Source organism: Odocoileus virginianus, chromosome 9, assembly GCF_023699985.2.
Source record: "Odocoileus virginianus isolate 20LAN1187 ecotype Illinois chromosome 9, Ovbor_1.2, whole genome shotgun sequence".
NCBI classification, from domain to species: domain Eukaryota; kingdom Metazoa; phylum Chordata; class Mammalia; order Artiodactyla; family Cervidae; genus Odocoileus; species Odocoileus virginianus.
In genome coordinates, this window is record NC_069682.1 from 18,467,268 (window position 1) to 18,493,788 (window position 26,521).

Consider the following 26,521-nt stretch of genomic DNA (forward strand, 5'->3'; position numbering starts at 1 on the left):
TGTTTGCAAATGACATGATCCTCTACATAGAAAACCCTAAAGACTCTACCAGAAAATTACTAGAGGTAATCAATGAATATAGAAAAGTTGCAGGATATAAAATTAACACACAGAAATCCCTTGTATTCCTATATGCTAACAATGAGAAAACAGAAAGAGAAATTAAAGAAACAATACCATTCACCATTGCAACAAAAAGAATAAAATACTTAGAAGTATATCTACCTAAAGAAACGAAAGACCTTTATATAGAAAACTATAAAACACTGATGAAAGAAATCAAAGAGGACACAAATAGATGGAGAAATAGACCATGTTCATGGATTGGAAGAATCAATATTGTGAAAACGGCTATACTACCCAAAGCAATCTATAGATTCAGTGCAATCCCTATCAAGCTACCAACGGTATTCTTCACAGAACTAGAAAAATAATTTCACAATTTGTATGGAAATACAAAAAGCCTCGAATAGCCAAAGCAATCTTGAGAAAGAAGAATGGAACTGGAGGAATCAACCTGCCTGACTTCAGGCTCTACTACAAAGCCACAGTCATCAAGACAGTATGGTACTGGCACAAAAACAGAAATATAGATCAATGGAACAGAATAGAAATCCCAGAGATAAATCCATGAACCTAAGGACACCTTATCTTTGACAAAGGAGGCAAGGATATACAATGGAAAAAAGACAACCTCTTTAACAAGTGGTGCTGGAAAAACTGGTCAACCACTTGTAAAAGAATGAAACTAGAACACCTTCTAACACCATACACAAAAATACACTCAGAATGAATTAAAGATCTAAATGTAAGACCAGAAATTAAAAAACTCTTAGAGGAGAACATAGGCAAAACACTCTCCGACATAAACCACAGCAAGATCCTCTATGACCCACCTCCCAGAATATTGGAAATAAAAGCAAAAATAAACAAATGGGACCTAATTAAACTTAAAAGCTTTTGCACAACAAAGGAAACTATAAGCAAGGTGAAAAGACAGCCCTCAGAGTGGGAGAAAATAATAGCTAATGAAGAAACAGACAAAGGATTAATCTCAAAAACATACAAGCAACTCCTGAAGCTCAATTCCAGAAAAATAAATGACCCAATCAAAAAATGGGCCAAAGAACTAAACAGACATTTCTCCAAGGAAGACATACAGATGGCACAAAAACACATGAAAAGATGCTCAACATCACTCATTATCAGAGAAATGCAAATCAAAACCACAATGAGGTACCATTACACGCCAGTCAGGATGGCTGCTATCCAAAAGTCTACAAGAAATAAATGCTGGAGAGGGTGTGGAGAAAAGGGAACCCTCTTACACTGTTGGTGGGAATGAAAACTAGTACAGCTGCTATGGAGAACAGTGTGGAGATTTCTTAAAAAACTGGAACTAGAACTGCCATATGACCCAGCAATCCCACTCCTGGGCATACACACCGAGGAAACCAGATCTGAAAGAGACACATGTACCACAGTGTTCATCGCGGCACTGTTTATAATAGCCAGGACATGGAAGCAACCTAGATGCCCTTCAGCAGATGAATGGATAAGGAAGCTATGGTACATATACACAATGGAATATTACTCAGTCATTAAAAAGAATTCATTTGAATCAGTTCTAATGAGATGAATGAAACTGGAGCCCATTATACAGAGTGAAGTAAGCCAGAAAGATAAAGACCAATACAGTATACTAACACATATATATGGAATTTAGAAAGATGGTAACGATAACCCTATATGCAAAACAGAAAAAGAGACACAGATGTACAGAACAGACTTTTGGACTCTGTGGGAGAAGGCAAGGGTGGGATGTTCTGAGAGAATAGCACTGAAACAAGTATACTATCAAGGGTGAAACAGACCACCAGCCCAGGTTGGATGCATGAGACAAGTGCTCAGGGCTGGTGCACTGGGAAGACCCAGAGGGATGGGATGGGGAGGGAGGTGGGAGGGGAGATCGGGATGGGGAACACATGTAAACCCATGGCTGATTCATGTCAATGTATGGCAAAAACCACTACAATACTGTAAAGTAATTAGCCTCCAACTAATAAAAATAAATGAAAAAAAATATAGTGAGTTCACTGGCATAATCTTTACCTCAGTGTATAGGACAATGCTGGGACTCAGTATTGTTTTCCATGTAATCTTGGGAAAAACTGCGGTTAATTGACACAATTCTTTCAGGAGAATCACACTACAAAAGAGGATTTCTTTTGAATTCTTCATTGAATTACTTATTTGGGTGATATAATGTTTTTCCTGGATACCATCTTTGCTGAGTTATAACTTTCTAAGTTATATGAGATAAACTGGGTTGTGGATTACAGTCCATAATAGTGTTATATGGAGTACACTCAAAATTAGTTATTTTACTGGGGAATATATTGAAGTAACAATATCAGCCAGACCATTTGCAAAAATAAATGGTGCAGTTAAATAGTTCATTTTTTAAACAAAAATATATTGACCTAATGTGGCTATGGACGTGAATTATTGCCTGGTGAATTGAATAAGTTTACCAATGATGGTCTTGTTTCTGACAGCTCACTTCCTCTTATTGGTCTCTAACTTGGATTCTACTTCCTCAAACATAAGCAGCAGAGTTTTTCTTCCAACGAATACCCAACATGCTTGTCAGGTATTTGAAAGCACATGGCATTTGAATTACTTTCCACATTTGGGAACTTCATTATTATAATCATGTGGACATTCATTATTTTTCACAGATTACGTTTTATTACTTCTCCAGCCAAATGAATGGCAAATTAATGGCTGGCTTTCAAACTACCTGTGGTGGCCCTATACAGCATTTATGGCAAAACACTGCTGGGCTCCAGAATCATTGGGAGAGGAATGTCATCAAAATTCAGAGTCCCCAGAGGTTTCAGGTATGTGTGTTGTGTTTTATAACTGTCTTTGAAAGAAAAATGATAAAGTAGAGATGTTTAACACCAGGTGATTAATCATCCCAGTTGTCTGAGGACTGAGGAATTTCCCAGGACTGTCACGTGCTGAAACCAAATAGTTCCAGGAAGTTAGGGTGGCCAGTCATCCTAAAACACAGTTTTAGGAAGTTTAAAACTTATGTATCAAAACTAAATTTGTTACATACTGACATATATTGATATAACAGTAAAATATGACCTTCTAATACTCTTCCTAATTTCTTGAATCCCCTCCACTTTCCATTTTCTCTCATTATTCCAATCTTCTTTCATTTCATTTTGCATTCTTAAGAATTTGAGTCACTCCTAGTGAGGTGGATGAATCTAGAGTGAGGTAAGTCAGAAAGAGAAAAACAAATATCGTACATTAATGCATATGTATGGAATTGAGAAAAATGGTACTGATAAACCTATTTGTAAGACAGGAAAGGAGATGCAGACATAGAGAATAGACCTGTGGACACAGTGGGGTTAGGGGAGGGTGAGATGAATTGAGAGAATAGCATTGAAACCTATACATTACCATTTGTAAAATAGATAGCTTTGGGGAAGTTGCAGTATATAATGGAGCTCAATCTGGTGCTCTGTGACAATCTAGAGGGGTGGGAGGAGGGATTCAAGAGGGAGGGGACACATGTATACTTCTGGCTAATTCACACTGCTATGTGGCAGAAACCAACACAACATTGTAAGGCAATTATCCTCCAATTAAAAAAATTTGCTTCTGTTTCACAGTTTTCTCAAGCTTTTGAGAGAACAGGATTGCCTTGGGTCATGAGCACATAGGCTGTTTTCAATACTAATACCAAATGCTGCTGAAGTGGAATCATTGTCATATTCATTTCATGGTTAAACTCAAATTACTTAATACAGCCTTCATCTTCCAAAATAATCTTGAGAATTAAAGCCAATGTAAGCCTATAAAAGACATTTATTTATGCAGCCTAATAAAACTTATGTGTGATGGAAATTATAATCTAATAACTATTACAGGAGCTCTTAGAAAAATAGTGCATACTTTAACATTTTGGGCAGCCAAGCAAAATTTTCCAGTTAAAAAGGGGATCTTAAAACATTTTATTCTGAACAAATATGCTTTTTAAACCTGGTTTGTGAGTCAATTTAACCCAGGTAGGTTTCCTTTATCATCTATTATTAGAATAATATAATAATTCTATAATTTTGATATGGAATAGAAAATCATCTGACATGTGATGGATTTAGCATTTGCCTTAATATATAGAGTAAATTGTATTGAATTTTGAGTGGCTAAGAGGAAATATGGGAGAATGAACAAGACATCTATTATTAAAATTGAATGATAAGATTTAAGAATGGCACATATTCTTAACTGATCTGTCGTAAAATCACTGAAGTTCAGAATTTTCAGCCTTTTGTCAAACCAAATGGGGATCCAAAGAAGATGGAAGAAAATCATTTAGTAGATAGCTAGGTGACTCCTGGATGATGACTTGAAAACTGTACAGTTGGAAGCATAATTGTGTCATTTGAGGCTTTGCATCCTCTTGAAATCCAGCATTATTGGTGTGTGTGTGTGAGGTGGGGGTGGTATTTTAAGTCATCAGGCATGTAAGTCTTCCTGTAAAGGACTCCTCAGGCACAGGGGCAAGACATCCTGAGTTCCTGCCTTGGTGGGGAGTGCTGTGCAGAGTGTGAACCCCAGACAACAAGAATGCATCCAGTTTGCTGTGGATGTTCAGGTGTCATTAACCAAAGGAGGAATTTCTAGTTTATTATATTACTACTTTATTTTCTTACTTCCCTCTGTCTGTCTCTTTCCTGTAACAACAATAGCAACAAAAGAGAGCCAAGCGTGCCTTTGAGGGGACGCTGACTAGATGCTGAAGGATGAGCTTGCTGAAGTCCCCCTGTCTGCAAGCTTGTCTAAATCTTAAGGACTGCTCTGGGACTCTGGTCTGTGTGCAAACTTTATCAGTGTTTATACATCTTTTCCAACTTTGAAACAGAGTGGGTGATTTAAAAAAAAGAGTCTTAAGCTATCTTTGTCAAGCTCTGTGCCTTCTCATTTTAGTAAAGAGTCTGCCTGTCAATGCAGGAGATATGGGTTTGATCCCTGGCTCCAGGAAGATCCCCTGGAGAAGGCAATGACAACCTACTCCAGTGTTCTTGCCTGGAAAATCCCATGGACAGAGGAACCTGGTGGGCTATAGTCCAAGGGTCACAAAAGAGTCAGACATGATTTAGCAACGAAAACTACAACAAGGATAAATATTTTGGTCAAGGTCTTTATTAGTAGCATGACAAGAAATCCGATGTTGGATACAAGTAGCGGGAACCTGCTACTTGTAAATTTAAGTGTTTTAATATAAATTCTTTGCTGTTCTCAGCTGTCCATTCCCAAATAGCATATTGTGGGGGTTGATGATTAAATATGTATAGTAGATGACTATAAAACTTTAAATTCCCAAATAGATTATCTCCAGGGCAATTCAGCTGTAGCAGAAGAAGTGAGATTATTCACCTGAGTGCTTTAAAATGCAGCAGTGTCTTCCACCAAAGCAGATGCCCATGGAGCATATTAATTTGATTCTCAAAATCCTTTATTGCTTACGTGAAAACAGTGCTTCTACCTTAAAGGCATTGTTAAAAATTAGGAAACTGTACAACTCTCTTGGGATCTTTTGGCTACCTCAATCTTTAAGACTGCAGGTAGGTTTTAGTTCTATCCTGTCAGCAAGTGAACAGATACTCATTTGCTTTTGTTGAGCTGGGCCTCAGAGATGTGCTGTGCTTGTAATACTGCCTGCCACTATGTAGTAGCTCTTCCTGAAAAGCTTTAGAAAGAGGCTTATTTGAGGGCATTTTGTAATCAGCGTCTCCAGACAGTATCTGCTACCTCATCAATTTACAAGTCTCCTAGAATTATTCTGGGTTTATTTTTTTGTTTGTTTTTCTTGGCAGTTTCCCATCCATGCTGCCTTGATAGTTTTAAAGTCATTCATGCTTCCTTTAGAAATACTTAAATAGATTGTAGTCCCTGCTGGTCTCTGGCTTAGCATGGGTTTCTGAGAAAGCCTCTGGATCTGGCTGCTGTGTCAGGACTTTGTCACCTTCACCTATAAAGGACTAACTGGATGCATCGCTTGTTAACCTGAAGTGTATGGTAATTTCTGAGAGGCTGCTGCTATATAAACTAGGAATGGTGTTTATGCATTTAGTCCACAGAGATGGCAGTGTTTCAGAAAGTTTCTGAAGGTGTTTTAAGAATAACATCTAGTATTGATTGAGTGCTTACTGTGTGTAAAGAATTGCATTTAGTCCTTCATGTATACTATCTTATTGGCCCTTCATGGCAGTCCTCTCAACTATCATTTACCCCATTGTTCACATGAGGATTGTAAGCCTTATTTTTTAAAGATGTTTTGATGTGGACCATGTTTAAAGTCTTTATTGAATTTGTTACAATACTGCTTCATGTTTTGAATTTTTGGTCCTGAGGCAAATGGGATCTTAGTTCCGCAACCAGGGATTGAACCCAGGCCCCCTGCATTGGAAGGTGAAGTTTTAACCACTGGAGCACCAGGGAAGTCCAGAGGATTGTAAGCTTTAGAGAATGAAATAGCTTACCAAATCCCATATAAGATTAGAACATAGGATAGTTTGATTTCAGATCTCAGTCAGTCACTGAGTCATGATAATTTTTTATCTAATAAAGCCATGTAAGAATTTATAAAATATAGGAAAAAAATCCAACCTCTAAATTTGGTCAGATCTGATGTGACTTATTAAACAATCCTTTGTCTGCTGTGTTAGATGAAACATTATTATGCATTGAATGGTACTAATGAACTGCAATCACATTTCTCAAAATTGCAGACAAAAGCAATTAATTTTGCTATTGTCTTAAAATATTCATAGAAGCAAAGAACAAACCAGGCTAAACATATAGTTGAAATTTAGCATCAAATTCAGGTGAAATCTCCCCTCATCCCTGTTTTTTTCTGGCTTTTGAAGGGACTTCCCCTACTGGTTTTATGGGTAGGAAGGAATGAATATTATGCTACTAAGCATATCATTGACTGCGTTTTCAAGTTGAAAGTCTGGATTCTTGAAATCAGTGCCTGAATTTTAAGAGGATAACTGAAGCATTTTTTAATATGCTGTTATCTACTTGTCATTTCTCTGATATTCCACTTAGAAATGCCAGAGACTTCTCATCACTCTCCCATTCAGAAACAATAGGCTTTATTAATATGAATAAAAGATGTGGTTAATAATGATAAATATAAATTATTAGCTTACTGCTACTCTCAAACTTTTCAAAATCATAATTCGAGACATTTTATCTTTTAACTCAAGAATACTTACTGTGTGAACACACGACAATGAAAAGACTACTGTCATCTTTTTGTGTTGTATATATTCTCTTGAAAAAGACCATTGAATGCATACTACTAATTAGGAAAATTCTCATACAGAAGATATAAATGCGAGGGTTTCTGTTCATGTTGTTCTGTTCATGTAGTATAATCCAAGTGAGTTTATATTCATTGTTTACCTGCCATAAAAGTTTCATCTAAGATTTAAATCAAGTATTTCAAGCACAAAGCCTCCCTTCCGAAGCCATCTTCTCTTAAAATGTCTGAGGTGAAAGGAATTTGTCTCATGTTTTCCATTGCATCAGTGCAGGCCATACCTGAGTTATGTGATGGTGTCAAACTTCTAACTTCATTATCCATGTTGTGATCTGCTTTTATTTTGCTACTTTGCTGTTGTTTTATTTATTTTGACTGTGCCCATGAGGCACTCAGGGTCTTAGTTGCTTAATCAGGGATCAAATCCTCGGCCCCTGCAGTGGAAGCACAGAGTCCTAACCACTGGACTGCCAGGGAAGTCCCTATCTTTTTTTGTTCTTTTTTACTTCACTTAACAGAAAAAAATGAGGTGGGTATTTGGAAAATGTTATTTGCCAAAGCTTTGGAGAAAACAAAGAATGTTAATCACTTCTCTTAGAAACACAATTACCATATCACAAACAGCCTCTGACTACAGGGCCTGGTTTTTAAAAAATTATCATGGGTTTCCATGTTCTTTAAGGGCTTCCTTGGTGTTTCAGACAGTAAAGAGCCAGCCTGTGGTGCGGGAGACCCAGGTTCGATCCCTGGGTCGGGAAGGTCCGAGAAGGAAATGGTAACTCACTCCAGCATTCTTGCCTGGAAAATCCCATGGATGGAGGACCCTGGCGGTCTACAGTCCACGGGGGTCGCAAAGAGCTGGACATGACTGAGCGACTTCACTCACTTCCCACATTCTTTAGATAGTTCACCCATCCCCCTTTGCAGGATCCCAACCAAAATCCCTGGAAACTTCTTGTTTAAACACATTTAACTGGATTTTCTCCTTGTACCTTGTGGGTTTTTTGTTTCCTAGCTACAGAGATCCACAAGTAATTTCCCTACAATTAGAGAAGCAGTTCTTTTCCCTGAGAACACCTTTGTTCTTGTAGTACCGTGGGCTTAAATGATGGCCGATTTTCATACTAGCTTCTCTTCAGTTATACCAAGTTAATCTATAATTTAACTGAATCAAATGAATAAATACACGTGTTGCAAACTCTGAGGAGAGGCCTGAAGGTAAGAAGGTAATTTAAAAGCTACTTCAGGGACTTCCCTGGGTGATCCAGTGGTTAAGATTCCACACTTCCAATGCAGGAGGCCTGTGGTTCAAACATCCCTGGGAAGGGAACTAGATTCCACATATTGAACCTAAGAATTTGCGTGCCACAACTGAGGCCTGGCAGAGCCAAATAAATAACATAAATGCTACTTCATTAGATTAGATGTGAAGATGTAGGAGTGGAAATAGCAACAGAAAGGAAAGAAGGTTTAATAGGTCTTGATCAATTGGACATGACTGGAGGAGAAAGTGATTCCAAAGGTCATTTTGGAGTTTTGAGCATTGCAGATGGCAGTCTCCTGGTACCATTTTTCAGAGGATGAGCATCAGGGCAGAGGTCCAGAGGAAAGAACATCTTGAATTAGAAGTGGCTTCATGTCACCTGACAAAATATTCAACAGATGGTAGAGATGGGGAAGGAAAGTTCAAGAGAAAGAGGTTGACATTCCTGATGTAAACATGTATTCATCAGCTTGGGTGACAGTTACAGCCCTGAAGATGAATGGGTTTGCAGGGAGAGCGTGGAGGAGGAGAGAGACTGGTGATTAGTCAACACTTATTTCCACTTTTCTCTTTAAATGTGGCTGCTGCAAGTACCTTATGACACCTTGAAATCCTAGTATCCAACAAAGGAAACATAAGCAAGGTGAAAAGACAGCCCTCAGAATGGGAGAAAATAATAGCAAACGAAGTAACAGACAAAGGATTAATCTCAAAAATATATAAGCAACTCCTCCAGCTCAACTCCAGAAAAATAAATGACCCAATCAAAAAATGGGCCAAAGAACTAAACAGACATTTCTCCAAAGAAGACATACAGATGGCTAACAAACACATGAAAAGATGCTCAACATCACTCATTATCAGAGAAATGCAAATCAAAACCACAATGAGGTACCATTACACGCCAGTCAGGATGGCTGCTATCCAAAAGTCTACAAGCAATAAGTGCTGGAGAGGGTGTGGAGAAAAGGGAACCCTCTTATACTGTTGGTGGGAATGCAAACTAGTACAGCCACTATGGAGAACATTGTGGAGATTTCTTAAAAAACTGGAACTAGAACTGCCATATGACCCAGCAATCCCACTTCTGGGCATACACACCGAGGAAACCAGATCTGAAAGAGACACGTGCACCCCAATATTCATCGCAGCACTGTTTATAATAGCCAGGACATGGAAGCAACCTAGATGCCCATCAGCAGATGAATGGATAAGGAAGCTATGGTACATATATACAATGGAATATTACTCAGTCATTAAAAAGAATTCATTTGAATCAGTTCTAATGAGATGGATGAAACTGGAGCCCATTATACAGAGTGAAGTAAGCCAGAAAGATAAAGACCAATATAGTATACTAACGCTTATATATGGAATTTAGAAAGATGGTAATGATAACCCTATATGCAAAACAAAAAAAGAGACACAGATGTACGGAACAGACTTTTGGACTCTGTGGGAGAAGGCGAGAGTGGGATGTTTAGAGAGAACAGCATTGAAACAAGTGTACTATCAAGGGTGAAACAGACCACCAGCCCAGGTTGGATGCATGAGACAAGTGCTCAGGGCTGGTGCACTGGGAAGACCCAGAGGGATGGGATGGGGAAGGAGGCGGGAGGGGGGATCGGGATGGGGAACATGTGTAAATCCATGGCTGATTCATGCCAATGTATGGCAAAAACCACTACAATATTGTAAAGTAATTAGCCTTCAACTACTAAATGAAAAAAAAGAAATATTAGTATCCAAATATTAATTTTTGATTATCTTTGATCATTGTAATACTATAGAAATATTTTCAATTATACTAAAATAATTGCATTTCAACCAAAAAAAATTTTTTTTTAAAATGTGGCTGCTATAGGTAAGTGTTCAGTTCAGCAGGAACTAGGGAATGTCTCTATGTGAATAGGCTTTCAAGAAGCATAAAGTTAATCTGTGCATAGTGGATTTTTAATTTGTAAATACTATATAGTAGCTTAAATATTTTAATAACTCTATGCCATAATAGCTGACATTTAATGCCAACTATATAGGTCAAGTGCAGTTGTATAAGTGATGACTGTTTTGTTACCTTGCATACACCTTATCATATAGGTGATAACTATTCTTATCAGTACCTTTTTACAAAGAAATAAACTGAGGCACAGAAGTGTTAAGTAACTTCTCCAGGGTCTTCCTGCTGGAAAGTGGTGTATCTGGGATCTAAATTCAAGTAATCTGATTCCAAATATTCACTTCAATCACTATGCTATGGGGGTTTCTCAGGTGGCGTAGTGGTAAGGAATCTGCTTTGCAATGCAGGAGACACGGGTTCGATCCCTGGGTTGGGAAGATCTCCTGGAGCGGGAAATGGCAACCCACTCCAGTATTCTTGCCTGAAGAATCCCATGGACAGAGGAGCCTGGCGGGCTACAGTCCATGAGGTCACAAAGAGTCAGACATGACTGAGCATACACACTATGCTATGATACCTTCATATGAAACCATCCCTACATCACAATCTTTGATAGACTTTTTCCATCATGGTCCTGACTTGTAAGTAGTCCCATGGTTATTCTAATTTATGTGAAGAAGGATGACTTTCTTAGGGCTGCATAAGGACAGTTTACTGGGTACATTATGGATGTTTTTCATCATGTTTTTAATAGACTAGTAGACATCTCTGGCTTGAAAGGAAATATATTAGGACATCATCTTGTACAGGAGCAAAAGAAAATCCAGGACAGCAAAATGATCTGCTAGGGTTTGTGATACAGACCAATTGTTAAGCTAAGAAGAGGTGTGGCGTCTTGAAATAATGTTTACATTATGAACAAGGCTAAGTCGTGCACACAAGTTTAATGCATCCATGAATTAAGCCTCACACATTATTGATATTCATTAGTGAAGACAGGAGAATACTCTCCACCAATACACCAATGTTTTATTGATTTAAGTAATTAGGATTACTTGATCTTTCCAAGTGTTTCAGATTCATTATGCTAGAGTACTTCCTCTTGGTGGAGACTTGGGCTGGCCTCACATCACAGTACAATATTCGGTCATTTTAATAGTAAGTCACTGAACAATGATTTCCAGTCAGTGTCCCAAGCTATGTTTAGATAATGGCAGAAAATGTGCAGGAGGATAGCACAAGGACATTGAAGATGGGGCTGCAAGTAAAATTCAGAGAACCAGAGGTAATGACTTTGATCTGCTCTTTATTTTTGCTTAATGATGCAAAATGCCGAGAACCAGAGCTTAAGATGGAGTGAGGCTCCCAGAACTGGTAAATGCTAAGTAGTATGAATGCATGGGAACCAAAGATGATACAGGGAAGAAACCAGGTGACTGTTGATTCATTTCACAAATGTGTTACCCAACCTATTCTAAACATGTGAGATACAGAGAAGACTACATTTTTTGGTTCAGGTGTGTTCTGTTTGTTTGTTTTGTTTTTAAACTTTTTATTTTGTATGGGAGTATAGCTGATTAAATATGTTGTGATAGTTTCAGGTGGACAGGGAGTCAGCCATACATATACATGCATCTAATCTCCTCCAACTCCCCTCCCATCCCGGCATTTTTTTGTTCTTCAAAATATAGGTCTCTCTCCATTTGGAATTGGCATGGTCACCCATGTGCTTCTAGGAAGTATCATGTTTCTTTTATTTGTAGATTCTGTGCTACAAGACTGTGAGACAATACTGTTGCTTGTTCTTTATTTTTGTTTATTTTTCTTGTCCAGATTGTTTTTCAAGGCCAGATGATTTCAGCTCAGGATGAAGTCATAGCTATTGATGATATATCTTTCAGCTCAGGCTGCTTGCCAGCAGATGGTAAGATATTTTTCTCATTCTGATCCTTATTGTATAATAAATTCAGTTCAGTTTAAACATTGTGTAATGATTTTGATCTACTCTTTTGTTTTTGCTTAATGTTTTAGAGTGAGCTATTTTCTATTGTCCTTATACACTGTGGTGCAATGACTAGATTTGTGCTAGAGGTGAACACAAGCTACTATAAAGAACTGAAGTGTGTAATTTAGTCTCAGATTTGGAACCCTGTAGCAGTATTTACACTGGTTAGTTAAATCTTACCCAGAGAATTCTATGCCTTCTAGGATATCAGGAGAAAACTGGCCCCCATTGATTTGAAACCGTCTTCCTGGAGAATCAATTTAGCTAAGCCAATGAAAGACACAAATGGAGAAGTGTATTAGTTATAATCTATTTTCTATTTAGATTGAAACAACTAGATCAATAAACCACACATCAGATCTAAAAAGTTATCCATATCAGTCCTGTGATTATATTAACTGTGTAATATTCAGTTCACCATTCACATTGTTCTCAATAGGAAAGTTCAACGTTTAAAATATAAGGTAAGGATGAAATTCAGTTCAGTTCATTTCAGTGGCTCAGTCGTGTCTGACTCTTTGCGACCCCATGAATCACAGCACTAGTCTAATATGCAGTAATCACATTTATTTGATATATTTGAGTATAGATATTTGATAGAATTTTTTCCTTTTGAAATTTTATTATGATATGGTAGAATCAAGAAAGCTATTTTGTAGAGAGTGTTCTGAGTTCTAGTTGGATAAAAAGAAATGGTACTTGTGGTTAAAATCAAAATGTTCCAGTAACAGAAGAAATGTGGTAAGAAAAAATGTTTCAGGCTACCTAAGAGAGACCAAGGAAACTTGATAAAGGATGTTTGCATTGTGCTTTGATGATTAAAAGGCACTTCTGCTGTTATAAGAGCTTACAAGTTTGTGTCTCTTGTCACTCAAATCAAGGTAAACTTATAGGAGCTAATGACAGCCCCTCTAAACATGGAACACACAAAGTTCTCTTTCATCTTTGTATTTTCAGTTCTCCATATATATTAGTAAGAAATCATGATAAGATAAATTGAAATATAGATAAGTGAAATGTAGAACTTTAAAGGAACAGACTGTAACCTCCACCCATTCCTAGAAGTAAATAATTTAAGCATTATTATTATTTAAGCATTATTATTAAGCACATCAGTGACTTTTCACTAAAAGAAGATAATGTTCCTTAGATTTATCAGAAGGGAAGCAATATGCCAGTAGAGAATCCATTGTCAACTCCAGGCAACGCCTGATCTGCCATTCAAAACTCCCCTAATAATCTCTCTTCTGTTACCCTGCATGATTGTTTCTGAACCAGAGCACAGCCCACTTACACTTAAGTTTTAATGAAACATCTAGTCCCTGACCCTGATCACTTCAGCAGGGACATTATATATCTCATTTTAATAGTTTCTACAGAAATTGAGGTCTGCCAGACAAAATGATCCCTAAGAGTTGTATTTATTGCCCAGTCTGGCTGATCACCCTCAAAGGGAACAAAGCCATGAAATCAGCTGTTGACTGGACTTCCTGGACCATCAGGGAGTTAGGAAATGGCTCTTGCCATTGAAACTGTTTACACGGCAAATTTACAGAGGAAAATGCTTGGGTTGTGTTTGGGACCTGAGATTGCTTGTAATAGGACTCTGCTCTCATTTCAGACATGAACTTACCTCTTCATCTTCAGCTCTGGGAAGCAAAGCCATTTCTCTAAGTACCCATGATCCATACACTAGGACAAAGGCCTGTGTAGATGGGCCATAATTATTACTCAGAAGACAAATGCCAGGTTTTTAGTAAGCACTTGAACTCCGTAAAATCACTATAGAAATTAAAAAATGCAGTAATAGTGGGAGTGAGAGCATCAGATACTTGGACATTCAAAGAAAAGTTGTGGTCACATAGAAAAATACTGCCACCAATTTCTAAGAATAGTTCTAGATAGTGTTATCACCATATTGTTCTGAGGTGATGTGGAAATAAAGTTTGATGAAGATGAGACATGGATTTTAAAGCTCAATTACTGGGTAGGGCTTTTACATGATTGTTACTTTTATACAAGAGTATAAGATAAAGCTCTAAAGAAGACAACTTTGAAATCCATGACTGAAGTCTTCAATAAATATGGAAATCAGACCTCGTGCATGGATGACCCAGGGCTGTAAGTTAAATGTCGTGAGCCAAGATGTTTTTACAACATGGAAGAATAAATCACTGTATGGAAGCAATATTGGGGATTTAGAAGGATGATGACTTTAATTTTTGGCCTTGTGTTTTATGGGGCATTGGAAGAAGATATCTTGCCTTGGGGAAAGCTGCAGAGTGAGTGGTTTCCTTTTAGAGAAATTCCATACTTAGGTAAGGTCACAGAGTGTTCTTTGAATCTTTGAAGGTGAGGGTGCACGGGTTTTGTTTTTTGTTTTTCAAATAGAATGAAAATTGAAGGCGTATTTAAACTTTTGGGAGGAAAACACAGCAGCATAGGACTAATAATGGAGACAAAGGATAAAGCATTATGGGATAGGATTGGCATTCAGATGGGGTTACATTTTATAAATGGTGGGACTGTGAGAGATGGTAAAATTAGGTGGCATTAAATTTTCAAATGAGACTCTCCAGTCAAATTCAGGCACTGACAGACTATATCTAGTTAATCATCAGAATCACGTAAAAGAGTGATTGATTCTGGGATTCATTCCAGCCCTGCTAGATGGGAATCACTGAGGATGAGGCCTACATTTAAATAATGTCCTTAGGAAATTTTTGGGAAGTCAGCCAATTCTAGGTTTAAGAACAGAACTAGCCTTTGGGAACCGTGAGACCTAGTCTTGTGTTGATTTTTTTGCATTTGGCAGTGACCTCCCTGGAGTAGGGTTCTGGATGACTAGAGTCAATGGTTTCAGTCTCATGTGGTCCTGGTGGTGATGGCCAAGGAGGGAGAGGCAGGCAGAGCCAACCCAACACCTTCTGGACATTTCCATGAGAAAATCCTATTCCAATGGAAAATAGGGTTAGATATGCATTGGGATGCAAGAAAGCAGAAAAGTCTGAGATTTTTGCTTTTGCTCAGATGACTTAATAGGCTTCCCTGATAGCTCAGTTGGTAAAGAATACACCTGCAATGCAGGAGACCTCAGTTCAATTCCTGGGCTGGGAAGATCCCATGGAGCAGGGATAGGCTACCCACTCCAGTATTTTGGGGCTTCCCTTGTGGCTCAGCTGGTAAAGAATCTGCCTGCAATGTGGGAGACCTGGGTTCCATCCCTGGGTTGGGAAGATCACCTGAAGAAGGGAAAGGTTACCCCCTCCAGTATTCTGGCCTAGAAAATTCCATGGAATGCTTAGTCCATGGTGTTGCAGAGTCAGACATGACTGAGTGACTTGCACTTGTCAGATGACAAGGAGGAGATAGATAGTCATGGCGTAGATTCTTCAACTCTGATACTGCTAAATTCAAGGACTAAGGGGTTTCCTTGCTATTTGCCTCATGCTTGCCATCTTATGCTTCTGAAATAACCTTTCTCATTCAGGATAGGAAGAAGGAAGGAATGGCATAAGAAATAGTTTTGGACATGTCGTTCATCAGCTATATGATCATCAGGCAGATAACCTTGGTTGCTAGGGAGGCTAAGAAAACTGAGTGTTTAAATTTGGCCTCTGTAATAAAGGAAGGCAAGGAGAACAGATTTATAAGTCGAGTGAGCATCCATTTGCTACAGAAACTCAACATTAGCATGTTTAGAATTAAATTCCAATCTTCTTTCAAACTCTGTTTCTTTTCCTATGTTCCCTAATTTAGTCATTGATGTCTGTTTGGTCTCACATTAGAAGCCAAGGAGTCATTCTTCAATCCTTCTTCCCCTTTCTCACCTCCACATTAATTTGGTGCAAAACATTATTGAGAGTGTGTTCTGATATTTCTCCAGTTGTCTCTACATATTTATCATTATTTTTCACCCAACTCTGATTTTGTTTGTCCCACATTTTTTTTTCTCTTGGATTTTGAAAATTCCAGTTTCAGTCTATTCCGCTCCACTAATCACTACTACCTGCTCTCCACCAGTTTGCACTTTCTAACATCCAACTGCAACCAATCTCTACTTTATTTAAATCCCTCAGTAACTCTCATTGCCTTCAGAATGGAATTCAGATTTTTTTGTCATGACATAAGCTCACCAGGATCCTACTCTTACACACCAGCTCAACTTCTTCCTTCTTAATTCCCCCAAGAATTCCCATATTCTGACCCAAAAGAGCTACTCGTGTGTCCAGTATTATCTCCTTTTTTGCGTATCCTTGCAAACATTGCTTCTTCTGCTTATTTCATAAATTTTTTTTTGACCTGTCCTGCTACTAGATATCCTTTCAGACGGAGTCAGGGTGTCTTTTCTGAGAAGCCTCCTCTTACAGAAAATGCCCCCATACTCCCAGTCGCTGTACATACGTACACACACAGTATTGATCTACCTCCACAGCTAAATGCTGAGAATTGAATAATAGATTGAACAAAGAGTATGTGAAATTATTTAAATATCAAGTATTCGGGATTATGGATGAATTCTTCTTTCTGCTGAGCCACAAGCATCAGTCCATAAAAAGCAGATTTAATAAAATATCTTGGGAATATATCTAGCAGTACTTACACTTATGCTAAGAATATTATGTTATTTTTTAGGTTTTGTTTCAGTATCAAAAATAAAGATATGTCTTCGAAATAATGAGATTTTTATCAGGATGAATTAAGTGGAGGCAAACATTTGCCATGGTTTAATAGAAACATTGTGTTTTTTGTCATTTTATAGCAGATATATAGTATTTGGAAATGAGTCCACTTGAAAGTGAATGCTGTAATAAGTCTTTTGGTGGTCATTTTGATTTATAGAAATGGTTCTGTTTAAGATATATAGGTTTCCTGATGAGACTTCTCTATTTTCTTCTTCAAACTAGTGTGCTTTCAAAAATTTGTTTTGATTTTTTTTTTCCTTTTGAGACAAGGAAACAATTCTATTACCATGTTTTTATGTTCTTTGTTTTGATGCTTTGATACCTGGTATCTTGTGGTATGTCTCTTCCAGAGTGAGCCAATTCCTAGAGACAGTAAACTAGCTCGCCTTACAGTGTATTTTTCAAATGGACAGCTACCTCTTTAGGCTTTCATACTCTGTGTCACTAGATACCTGCCTTAATCACCCCAGGGGCAGTGCATGTTTTCTAAGGCAGTAGTTTAAAAAAGTTATCATAGACTGGATGGCTTAAGGTGGTGCTAGTGGTAAAGAACCTGCCTGCCAATGCATGAGACATAGGAGACACGGGTTTGATCCCTGTGTCAGGAAGATCTCCTGGAGGAGGATATGACAACCCACTCCAGTATTCTTGCCTGGAGAATCCAGTGGACAGAAGAACCTGGTGGGCTACGGTTCATAGGGTCGCACAGAGTCAGATGCGACTGAAGAGACTAAGAATACACAAACGGATGGCTTAAAGCAACAGAAATTTCATTCTCATGATTCAGAAGGCTGGAAATCCAAGATCGAGGGGTCACCAAGTTTGGTTTTTTTTTTGCATTATTTTCCCCCTTGATGTGGATGACTGTCTTCTCCCTGGTCTTCATATAGTCTTCTTTCTCTGTGTGTCCATGTTCTGAACGCCTCTTCTTATAAGGACACCAATCATATTGGACTAGAGCCCACCAATATGGCCACACTTTACCTTAATTACCTCTTTATAGACCCTATCTCCAAATACAGTCACACTCTGAGCTACGAAGTGTTTGGACTTGAACATATGAATTGGTGGTGGTGGGTACAGTTCAACCCAACAGAGCAACTAGGGACAGCCCTGACTGACTAAATGAAATATTGATGGATTTTCAGACCATGGCTCTATGTTTGTCAAAACACACAGAAATAAATACCAGAAATGTGCAATTTTATTGTTTAGTTTTTTTTTTAAATTAAAAAGAAATAGTAACTTTTTACATTTGGGAAAATTCTGATCATGAGAAATCCACCAGATAGCTTTTTCTTGTTCTTATATTTTATTTTACCACATAGATTGTTATGTATACTATTACCTTTAGGAAAAAAGACAAACTATTTATCTCTATTTTTTACTATAGAAGTATAAACATCTCTATAAAAGTGGTAGATATAGGTATTATCATGGTTTCTGAAGGTTTTCAACTTGGACAATAAAACTAAATTCCTTTTATAACATTAAAGAAATATTTTAGATTACTTCCATGCTTTCAGATAGTAAGTATCTAACCACTGCCCTTCCCAAGACAGGGGTATTCACTGTGTGTTTATTAGAAGGAAGATCTGTTTAGGCTTTACCAAAATAGCAAATATGAAAAAAGATCAGTGTTTGTAACTAAAAAAGATCAGTGTTTGTGACTAAATAAGAATATGCTTAATCACTGATTCTTAAATAACATTGATTCTTGAACAAATTACTCACTATGTATTTTTATAAAGATTGCATGATATCGCTCACAATCAGAATATCGTGAATATTCTGTAAATATTTTTAGGTTGGTTTGCCAGGATTTTGCCTTAGTCTCATTTATAAACATTCCAAGTACACAAGTTATCTCTTGATGAAAACCTGAATAATGCTTATATATTATCCAGTTAAATAAGCATTATTTGACTAGTTACCTTTTTATCTTATTAATTTCTAGCTACCTTTTAAGATCTAATGACTGTTCATTGAAATTCATTACTGATTTAAGAAAACTGATAAAGAAATTGTCAAAAACCCCTGGAGTCAAAAGTAGATGTCAATTATAACTTTTGCAGCAGTAGCCTTGAGGCTTGGACTTCATTCTCTACCATCTGAGGGAGTCTGGTCAATTTCATGTAACCTGTTTGCACAAGATAAGATTTGAAGGATGGCAGGCTTTGCACATGTGGCTTCATTGGTACAGAGACTTTGAAATTGTTGACAAAGCTTTATCCTGCTGATTGTACATCATTGATGGAGAATTTTAAAATGTCAAAGATAATTTTCTGTAGCTGGATTGTGGTGCAATATAAGAATTAAAGGGAGAGAAGATGGAGAGGGAGAAAATTGAATATGAATATAAATATATATGACATCTTTAAATAGTTTTGAGCTCTGAAATAGAATATGCTAAAACAAAAAGCTGTTTAGGAAATTAATTGATTGACAATTTATTGCTCCCCTCCCCCATGCCATTGTTTTTGTGCTTGCCAATTCCATTTGGTGTCTGGACTCCAAAATCACTGCAGATGGTGACTGCAGCCATAAACTTAAAAGACACTTACTCCTTGAAAGGAAAGTTAGAAAGCATATTAAAAAGCAGAGACATTACTTTGCCAACAAAGGTCCGTCTAGTCAAGGCTATGGTTTTTCCAGTGGTCATGTATGGATGTGAGAGTTGGACTATAAAGAAAGCTGAGTGTGGAAGAACTGATACTTTTGAATTGTGGTGTTGGAGAAGACTCTTGAGAGTCCCTTGGACTGCAGGATATCCAACCAGTCCATCTTAAAGGAGATCAGTCCTGGGTGTTCATTGGAAGGACTAATGTTGAAGCTGCAACTCCAATCCTTTGGCCACCTGATGTGAAGAGCTGAGTCATTTGAAAAGACCCTGATGCTGGGAAAGATTGAGGGCAGGAGGAGAAGGGGATGACAGAGGATGAGATGGTTGGATGGCATCACCGACTCGATGGACATGGGTTTGGGTAAACTCCCGGAGTTGGTGTTGGACAGGGAGGCCTGGTGTGCTGCGGTTCATGGGGTCGCAAAGAGTCGGACATGACTGAGCAACTGAACTGAACTGAACTGAACTGAATTCCATTTGGGGGACTAAAGGTAGTAAAAGTGGCGAACATTGGTGAAAGATACTTAATACCAACGGATACAAGCTGCATTTTAAATTCCATGCATGAGAATTCTCTGGTGGTCAGTGGTTGAGACTTTGCCTTCTCCTCTAGGGGGCACATGTTTGATCCCTGGTCGGGAGCTAAGAGCTCACCTGCCTCGTGGCCGAAAAAACCAAAATATAAACAACAGAAACAATGTTGTAACAAATTCAACAAAGACTTTAAATGTGATCCACATCAAAAAAATTTTTTTTAATTCCGTGCAATTTATACTTGACTGTTTTGCTATTTTTGTTTATAGCACTTTTGTGGGTATTGTTTTGTACAAATAATGAAAAATTAGAGATTATATACAACATCTAATTCAACTATGGCAAATATTTAATTATAGGCCTCTGGGGTAGAAGATTTGTAGCTCTTATATGAATCTACAAAAATTACTGTTTTATTGTTTTACGGTAATTGTTATTGTGCAATCTTCGCTTCATTTATTGCCCACACTCCCTTAATTGCATATACAGTTTTATTTTCCTTGAATCTTACGTTCAATAAGCTTTGCATATTCATCATTTGTTAGCTTCCATTATGAGAAACCAGATTAAGGATGTTATGCATAAATCATTTTCATAACCAATTGGTTCAATTTTATTTCCGATAAAAATACAAACAATTTAGATAGAGTCTGCACTATTTTAAAACATTTCATTGAATAGGTCTTAGGCCATTCATTTATCCATTCATTAAACAAGTATGTATTGAACAGCTATGTTACATCAAGAATTTTTCTAGATGCATGGGAGAAACAGTTAAAAAAAAAAGTAATCCCTGAGTTCATGGAATTTATATTTTAATCAGTGAATGAAATTAAGCAAGTAAATAGAAAAAGGTATTTTATGTTAAGTGATGACATGTGCTATGGATACAATAAAACAGCAGAAAATTGAGAAGAGAATGCCCAGGTAAGGGGGAAATGAAGTTCTAAGTAGAGTTTTAAAGTTTTAAGTAGATCATACACGGTCACATGGAGAATGTGTGTGTGTGTGTATTTTTTTTTTTGGCTCAGAAAATAAGTTGAAGGAACTAGCCATGTGTATATTGGAAGGAAGCCATGTGTAAATGTAGAAGTCCCGAGGCAAAAGTAAGCCTGGTTTGTGTGAGGATTGTGCAAAGGAATTTTGTGTCTACTTCTTGTAGGACAGGAGCCCATGTGATGTTCTTGAGCAGAGGAAAGAGGATCTGACTCACTACTTGACTTAGCTTTAACATGTTCTGGTGGTACACCAGTGTCCATAGATGATGGTGACAAGCTGGCACAGGCAGAGAGGGATATCATTTGATGTCAAAAGATTCAAAAGTCAAATATGTAGGAAGGTGAGAAATCTCCATACTGCTTTACACAGTGGCTGCATCAGTTTCCATTCCCACCAAAAGTGTACGAGGGTTCTCTTCTCACCATATCCTTGCCAACATTTGTTATCCGTGTTCTTTCTGATGGCAGTCATTCTGACTAGTGTATGGTGATATCTAATTGTGGTTTTGATTTGCATTTCCCTGACGATTAGTGATGTTGAGCATCTTTTCATGACCTGTTGGCCATCTGCATTTCCCCTTTGAAAAAAGTGTCTATTCATTTCTTTTGCCCATTTTTTAACCTTGTCATTTCATTGATTGTTTGTTTCTTTTGACGTTGAGTTGTGTTGCTGTTTATATATTTTGGACATTAACCCCTTATCAGTAATCATTTGCAAATTTTTTTTTCCCATTCCCATGGTCTCTTTTGCTGTACAAATGCTTAATTAATTAAAAGTTTAATTAGGTCCCATTTGTTTATTTTTGCTTTTACTTTCTTTACTTTAGGAGATGGATCATTGCTGTGATTTATGTCAAAGAGTGTTCTGCCTATGTTTCCTCTAGGAGTTTTATTGTATTTGATCTTACATTCAGGTCTTTAATCTATTTTGAGTTTATTTTTATCTATGATATTAGAGAATGTTCTAATTTCATTCTTTAACATGTAGCTGTCTAGCTTTCCCAATACTACTTATTGAAAAGTCTATATTTTCTTCACTGTATATTCTTGCCTCTTTTTGTGCTGAATGAGAATTATCTGTGGAAGCAGGGGATAAAAGGATAATTCCACCATGTTCAAGTTTTGTATTGGGAGGATATGGGGGTGGAGGGAGTGGGCAGAAATAGACTCCATTTGAAAGAGCTGCAGGGAAAGTAAATCCAGGGCAGACCCAGGTAAAGAGGGTACCATATGTTGTATTTGATACTTGTAGAGTTATCAGCCTAATGACAGGCTCTTTGTTTACACATTAAGGCATGTAACCTACTTCACTAGAGACCTAGCTGGTTTGGCTTGGGGTCTTAGAAATCACCACAGAGATCTGATTAAAATCTGGAAGTACAGGCATGGTGATTTTATTCTCTCTTCTCATCTCTTCCTGAATCTCTTTCTGTCTATATAATGGTGTGATGCTGCCATAGAGAAGAGTTGGCTTCAGCACTCTCTGTAGAACAAAGGTTAACCTTTTGAGAAATTCATGATCCTTTCTACCGATACCACATCTCACTTTTTGCCAATCTTTACATTTAACAGATGACATTTTGCCATGTCAAGAGGCATCAAATACCAAGAAGGAACTGTGCCATCCAGATAGAAGTCTCTGCAGATTTGATTCTACAGATGAAGGATTGAGGTGTAAGTGTAAAAATGAGATGCCTGCCTGCCATCCATGAGACTCAGACCCCAACAGAAATATCAAACCACTAGTAGGGGTACTCACTTGACAAGCTCTGTTCTCATCTCTGTCCTTGTTTTACCAGGAGTATCATTGGGGTTTTAGCTGGATTGTAATTGGAAGTGTGTGGCTTATTAAAAAAAGTGAAAGATAGTAACTATATCAAGGTAATGTTTTGAAAAACAGTTGCTCTAAAGATCATGGAATTAAATACAATGTATCTTCTTTAAAATTTTAATGTGATTATGAATAGTAAATGATTTAAGCTAACTGAATTCCATAAAGTAGGTAAAGTCTGGTATTATGTTATATAAGAGAAAAAAAAAAACCCACAATGGAAGCGTGGTAATGGTTCTCATTTGGGAGGATGCCTGTCTGGATCAAATTAAGAACTTTTGAAAAGAAGAGTTCACTCTAAGGCTTATTGGTTTGAATTACTGTATTTGTGTGTGTGTGTGTGTGTTTAGCCTTGCTTGCACCTATAACCTTTGTTAAGCAGCCACTCCAGTAGACTGTGATAGTCTACCATCTTTTTCTCCTTTCTTCAGCATGTCAAGCCTGTGGATTTGCATTTGACATATGTGACTGGGTATCAGAAGCAACTGCTGGGCAAACTTCCTGGATGCGCACAAAAGCAAGAGAAATTCCTGTGTTAGAGTATACACCTCAACAAGATCAGAGCAGTGATGATGAAGGTAGCCAATGAAAATCATATCAATTATACTTCCATTTTTACTTTTTTTAGTTTTTGCTCTAGAATCATAAAAATGCATTTACAACTAATCTAAAACTATTTTCAAATAACTCTATACTTTTCATGGGTAGTGCAAGGACCTTATTATAATCAAATACTCCTAATTCTTCCCTCAATTCTCTCATATTATTGATGTCATTCATTTCACTTAATTAGCAAATACATTAAAACTATTCCTGTTGTGAACAAACTTATTCTTTGATCAACTAAGCAAGCTGAAAATAAAATGTTTTGTTTTACATTCATTTATTCCTTCTCTAATACTATTTGTTTCTTTTTGTAGATCAGAGTTTCTGACCTGTGTTATTTTCCTTCTCTCTGAAGAATGCCTTCTAGCATTTCTTACAAAGCAAAACTGGAGTATTTCAAGATTTTTGCTTGTTTTTGATTGTCTGCAGTTTTTAATATAATCATTTGCTTAGGTGTAGTTTCTTAGACGTTTATCCTACTTGGTGTTTTCTGAGCTTCTAGGATCTGCACTTTGGTGTCTGTCTGACATTGATTTGGGGGAAAATTCTCAGTCATTGTTACATTAAGTATTCATTTTCTTCCTGTCTCTCTTCTTCTTCTCATACTCCCATTATGCATATGTTGCATCTTTTGTAGTTTTCCCAGAGTTCTTAGATAGAATTATAGAATTGCTCCTTTATTTTCCACTGTTTGCTTTTCAGTTTTGGAAGTTCCTATTGACGTTTTCTTAAGCTCAGATTCATTCCTCAGTTGAGTCAGTCTATTAATGTGTTCTTTGAAGGCATTCTTCATTTCTATTCGAGTGTTTTTATTCCTAACATTCTAAACTCTCTGCCTATATTATATTTTTTGCATGTTTTCTACTCTTTCAATCAGAACTCTTAACTTATTAATCCTAATTTAAAAAAAAAATCAGTTTTATAACATCCCTGCCATTTTATGGGCCTAGTTCTGATGCTTTTTCTTTCTCTTTAAACTATATATTTTTTGCTTTTTAGTGTGCCTTGTAACTTTTTTTGTGAAAGCCAGGCATATTGGAATTAAGATAAATAGGTGTTTAATATGAGTTTATATATTTTTCCAGCTATAGATAAGGCTCTGTTTACTGATGGCAATAGCTTTTAATGTCTGAGATGAAAATTGCATCTGATGTTTTTGTCCCTCTGTTCTCTTTGGGTTTCCCTAGAGAGGTCTTCTGAAATAAGGTCTGAGGCCTGCTGTTCTTTTGATAACATGCCCTTGCTATTTTACAAGACTACTTTTGACGTGGTGATAACCTGTGAGAGGAAGGGAAGCATACCACAGTCCCATGAGTCAATCTCAGTCTTTGAGAGAAATGGTACCTTGGCTCTAAAACCTTCACAAATCCTTCTCCCTTACATCAGGTGAGACAGGAATGCCAGAGGGGACTGGGTCTGGATATTTTCCTCACTTCATGTGGAAGGTTAGAACCTGATGGATTTGATGTTGCAGTTCTCCCTGATCTCAACTGCAGTCAGTTATGTGGTGGTGGTAAATAGTTTGTTTTGAGTGAAAGCCTTGTTGAGAATAACAGGAGAGGCCAGGCATATTTCAAAATGGCTGCTTTCCTTTTCCTCTGTGCTGTGCTCACTGCTTCAGTCACGTCTGACTCTTTGCAACCCCATGGACTGCAGCACGCCAGGCTTCCCTGTCCTTCACCATCTCCTGGAGCTTGCTCAAACTCATGTCCATTGAGTCAGTGGTGCCATCCAACCATCTATTCCCCTAGCTGTAGGCAAAGAGGGATTCTTCTCTAACTCTTACTGTGAGAATCCGGTAGGGCTCCTGGAGGTAAAATAGAATGGGGTCCTCCCTAAGATGGGACTGTCTGGAGTTTTCAGCTCTCAAGTGTGTTCACCCTGACCCTCTAGCAGTTCATCCATTAGAGTCTAGCTGTCTCCACCCCAGTACTGATTCCCATAGAAGTTTGTGTTTTGGGGATTCTGGTCTTGAAAGTTGTAATTCTCTATATCTGCTTGTCTCACCAATTCCTGCCCAGTGGTTTGTACCCTGACCTCAATTTTCTCAGGGGTATAAGAGGAGTTGTTGATTTTCAGTTCATATATTTTCTTGCTGAGTGGATGGGAGTAACAACTTCCAAGCTCCTTACGTAGTGGTCCAGAAACAGGAAATTTTGCAAGCTCTTTTTCAATGAGATTTGTTCTCTTTCTCCACTACCTTTATTCTTTACTATTCTTTTTCTTTGTTCCTGCCTTCTTGTTCAGCTGTTTTATTGTGATATTACTCAGCAACCCAGAACCTTATGTGAATAACAGCCCTGTTTTAGGGGCTCATATGTTTTCCCAATTCTGTCACTTAGCCCTAGCCGCAGCAATGAGGGTAAGCATATTTCCCATCTCAGTTTATAAGCAAGGTTCCCAGCCCTAATCTCTGACTTCATTGGTAGAATTAGACTCTGTTCATCCAGGACTGTGCAGCATTTGAAGTAGTTGAAATTCTCGCTACTACAGCCTGTGTCTGGTCTCAAGTCTGAGAGTTTTATGGTTTTGGCTCTGTTCATCATATCTATTTTTCCTTATCTTTTGAGATGTTTTCTCTTGGGTTTATTCTGTCTCTGCTCTTGTAAAAATGTATTTTTATGCCATTTATCATTTCCTTGTGCATAGGTCAGAGGCAAAAAGTATTAATTTATTGTACTATTTTGATTAAAGTCAATCAGAGCTTCACTAAATTCATAG

At 37.6% G+C, this 26,521-nt stretch overlaps 1 protein-coding gene across 1 annotated transcript in view; it reads left to right on the forward strand.

The window, feature by feature from the left end:
• MALRD1 (MAM and LDL receptor class A domain containing 1) overlaps positions 1 to 26,521 on the forward strand; it is a 518,391-nt gene that overhangs the window by 18,300 nt on the left and 473,570 nt on the right. Inside the window, exons 3-7 of the mRNA XM_020872693.2 lie at positions 2,559 to 2,653; positions 2,742 to 2,903; positions 12,352 to 12,442; positions 22,936 to 23,037; positions 23,626 to 23,772. Of these exons, the coding sequence (XP_020728352.2) occupies positions 2,559 to 2,653; positions 2,742 to 2,903; positions 12,352 to 12,442; positions 22,936 to 23,037; positions 23,626 to 23,772 (597 nt within the window). The remainder of the gene's footprint in view (positions 1 to 2,558; positions 2,654 to 2,741; positions 2,904 to 12,351; positions 12,443 to 22,935; positions 23,038 to 23,625; positions 23,773 to 26,521) is intronic.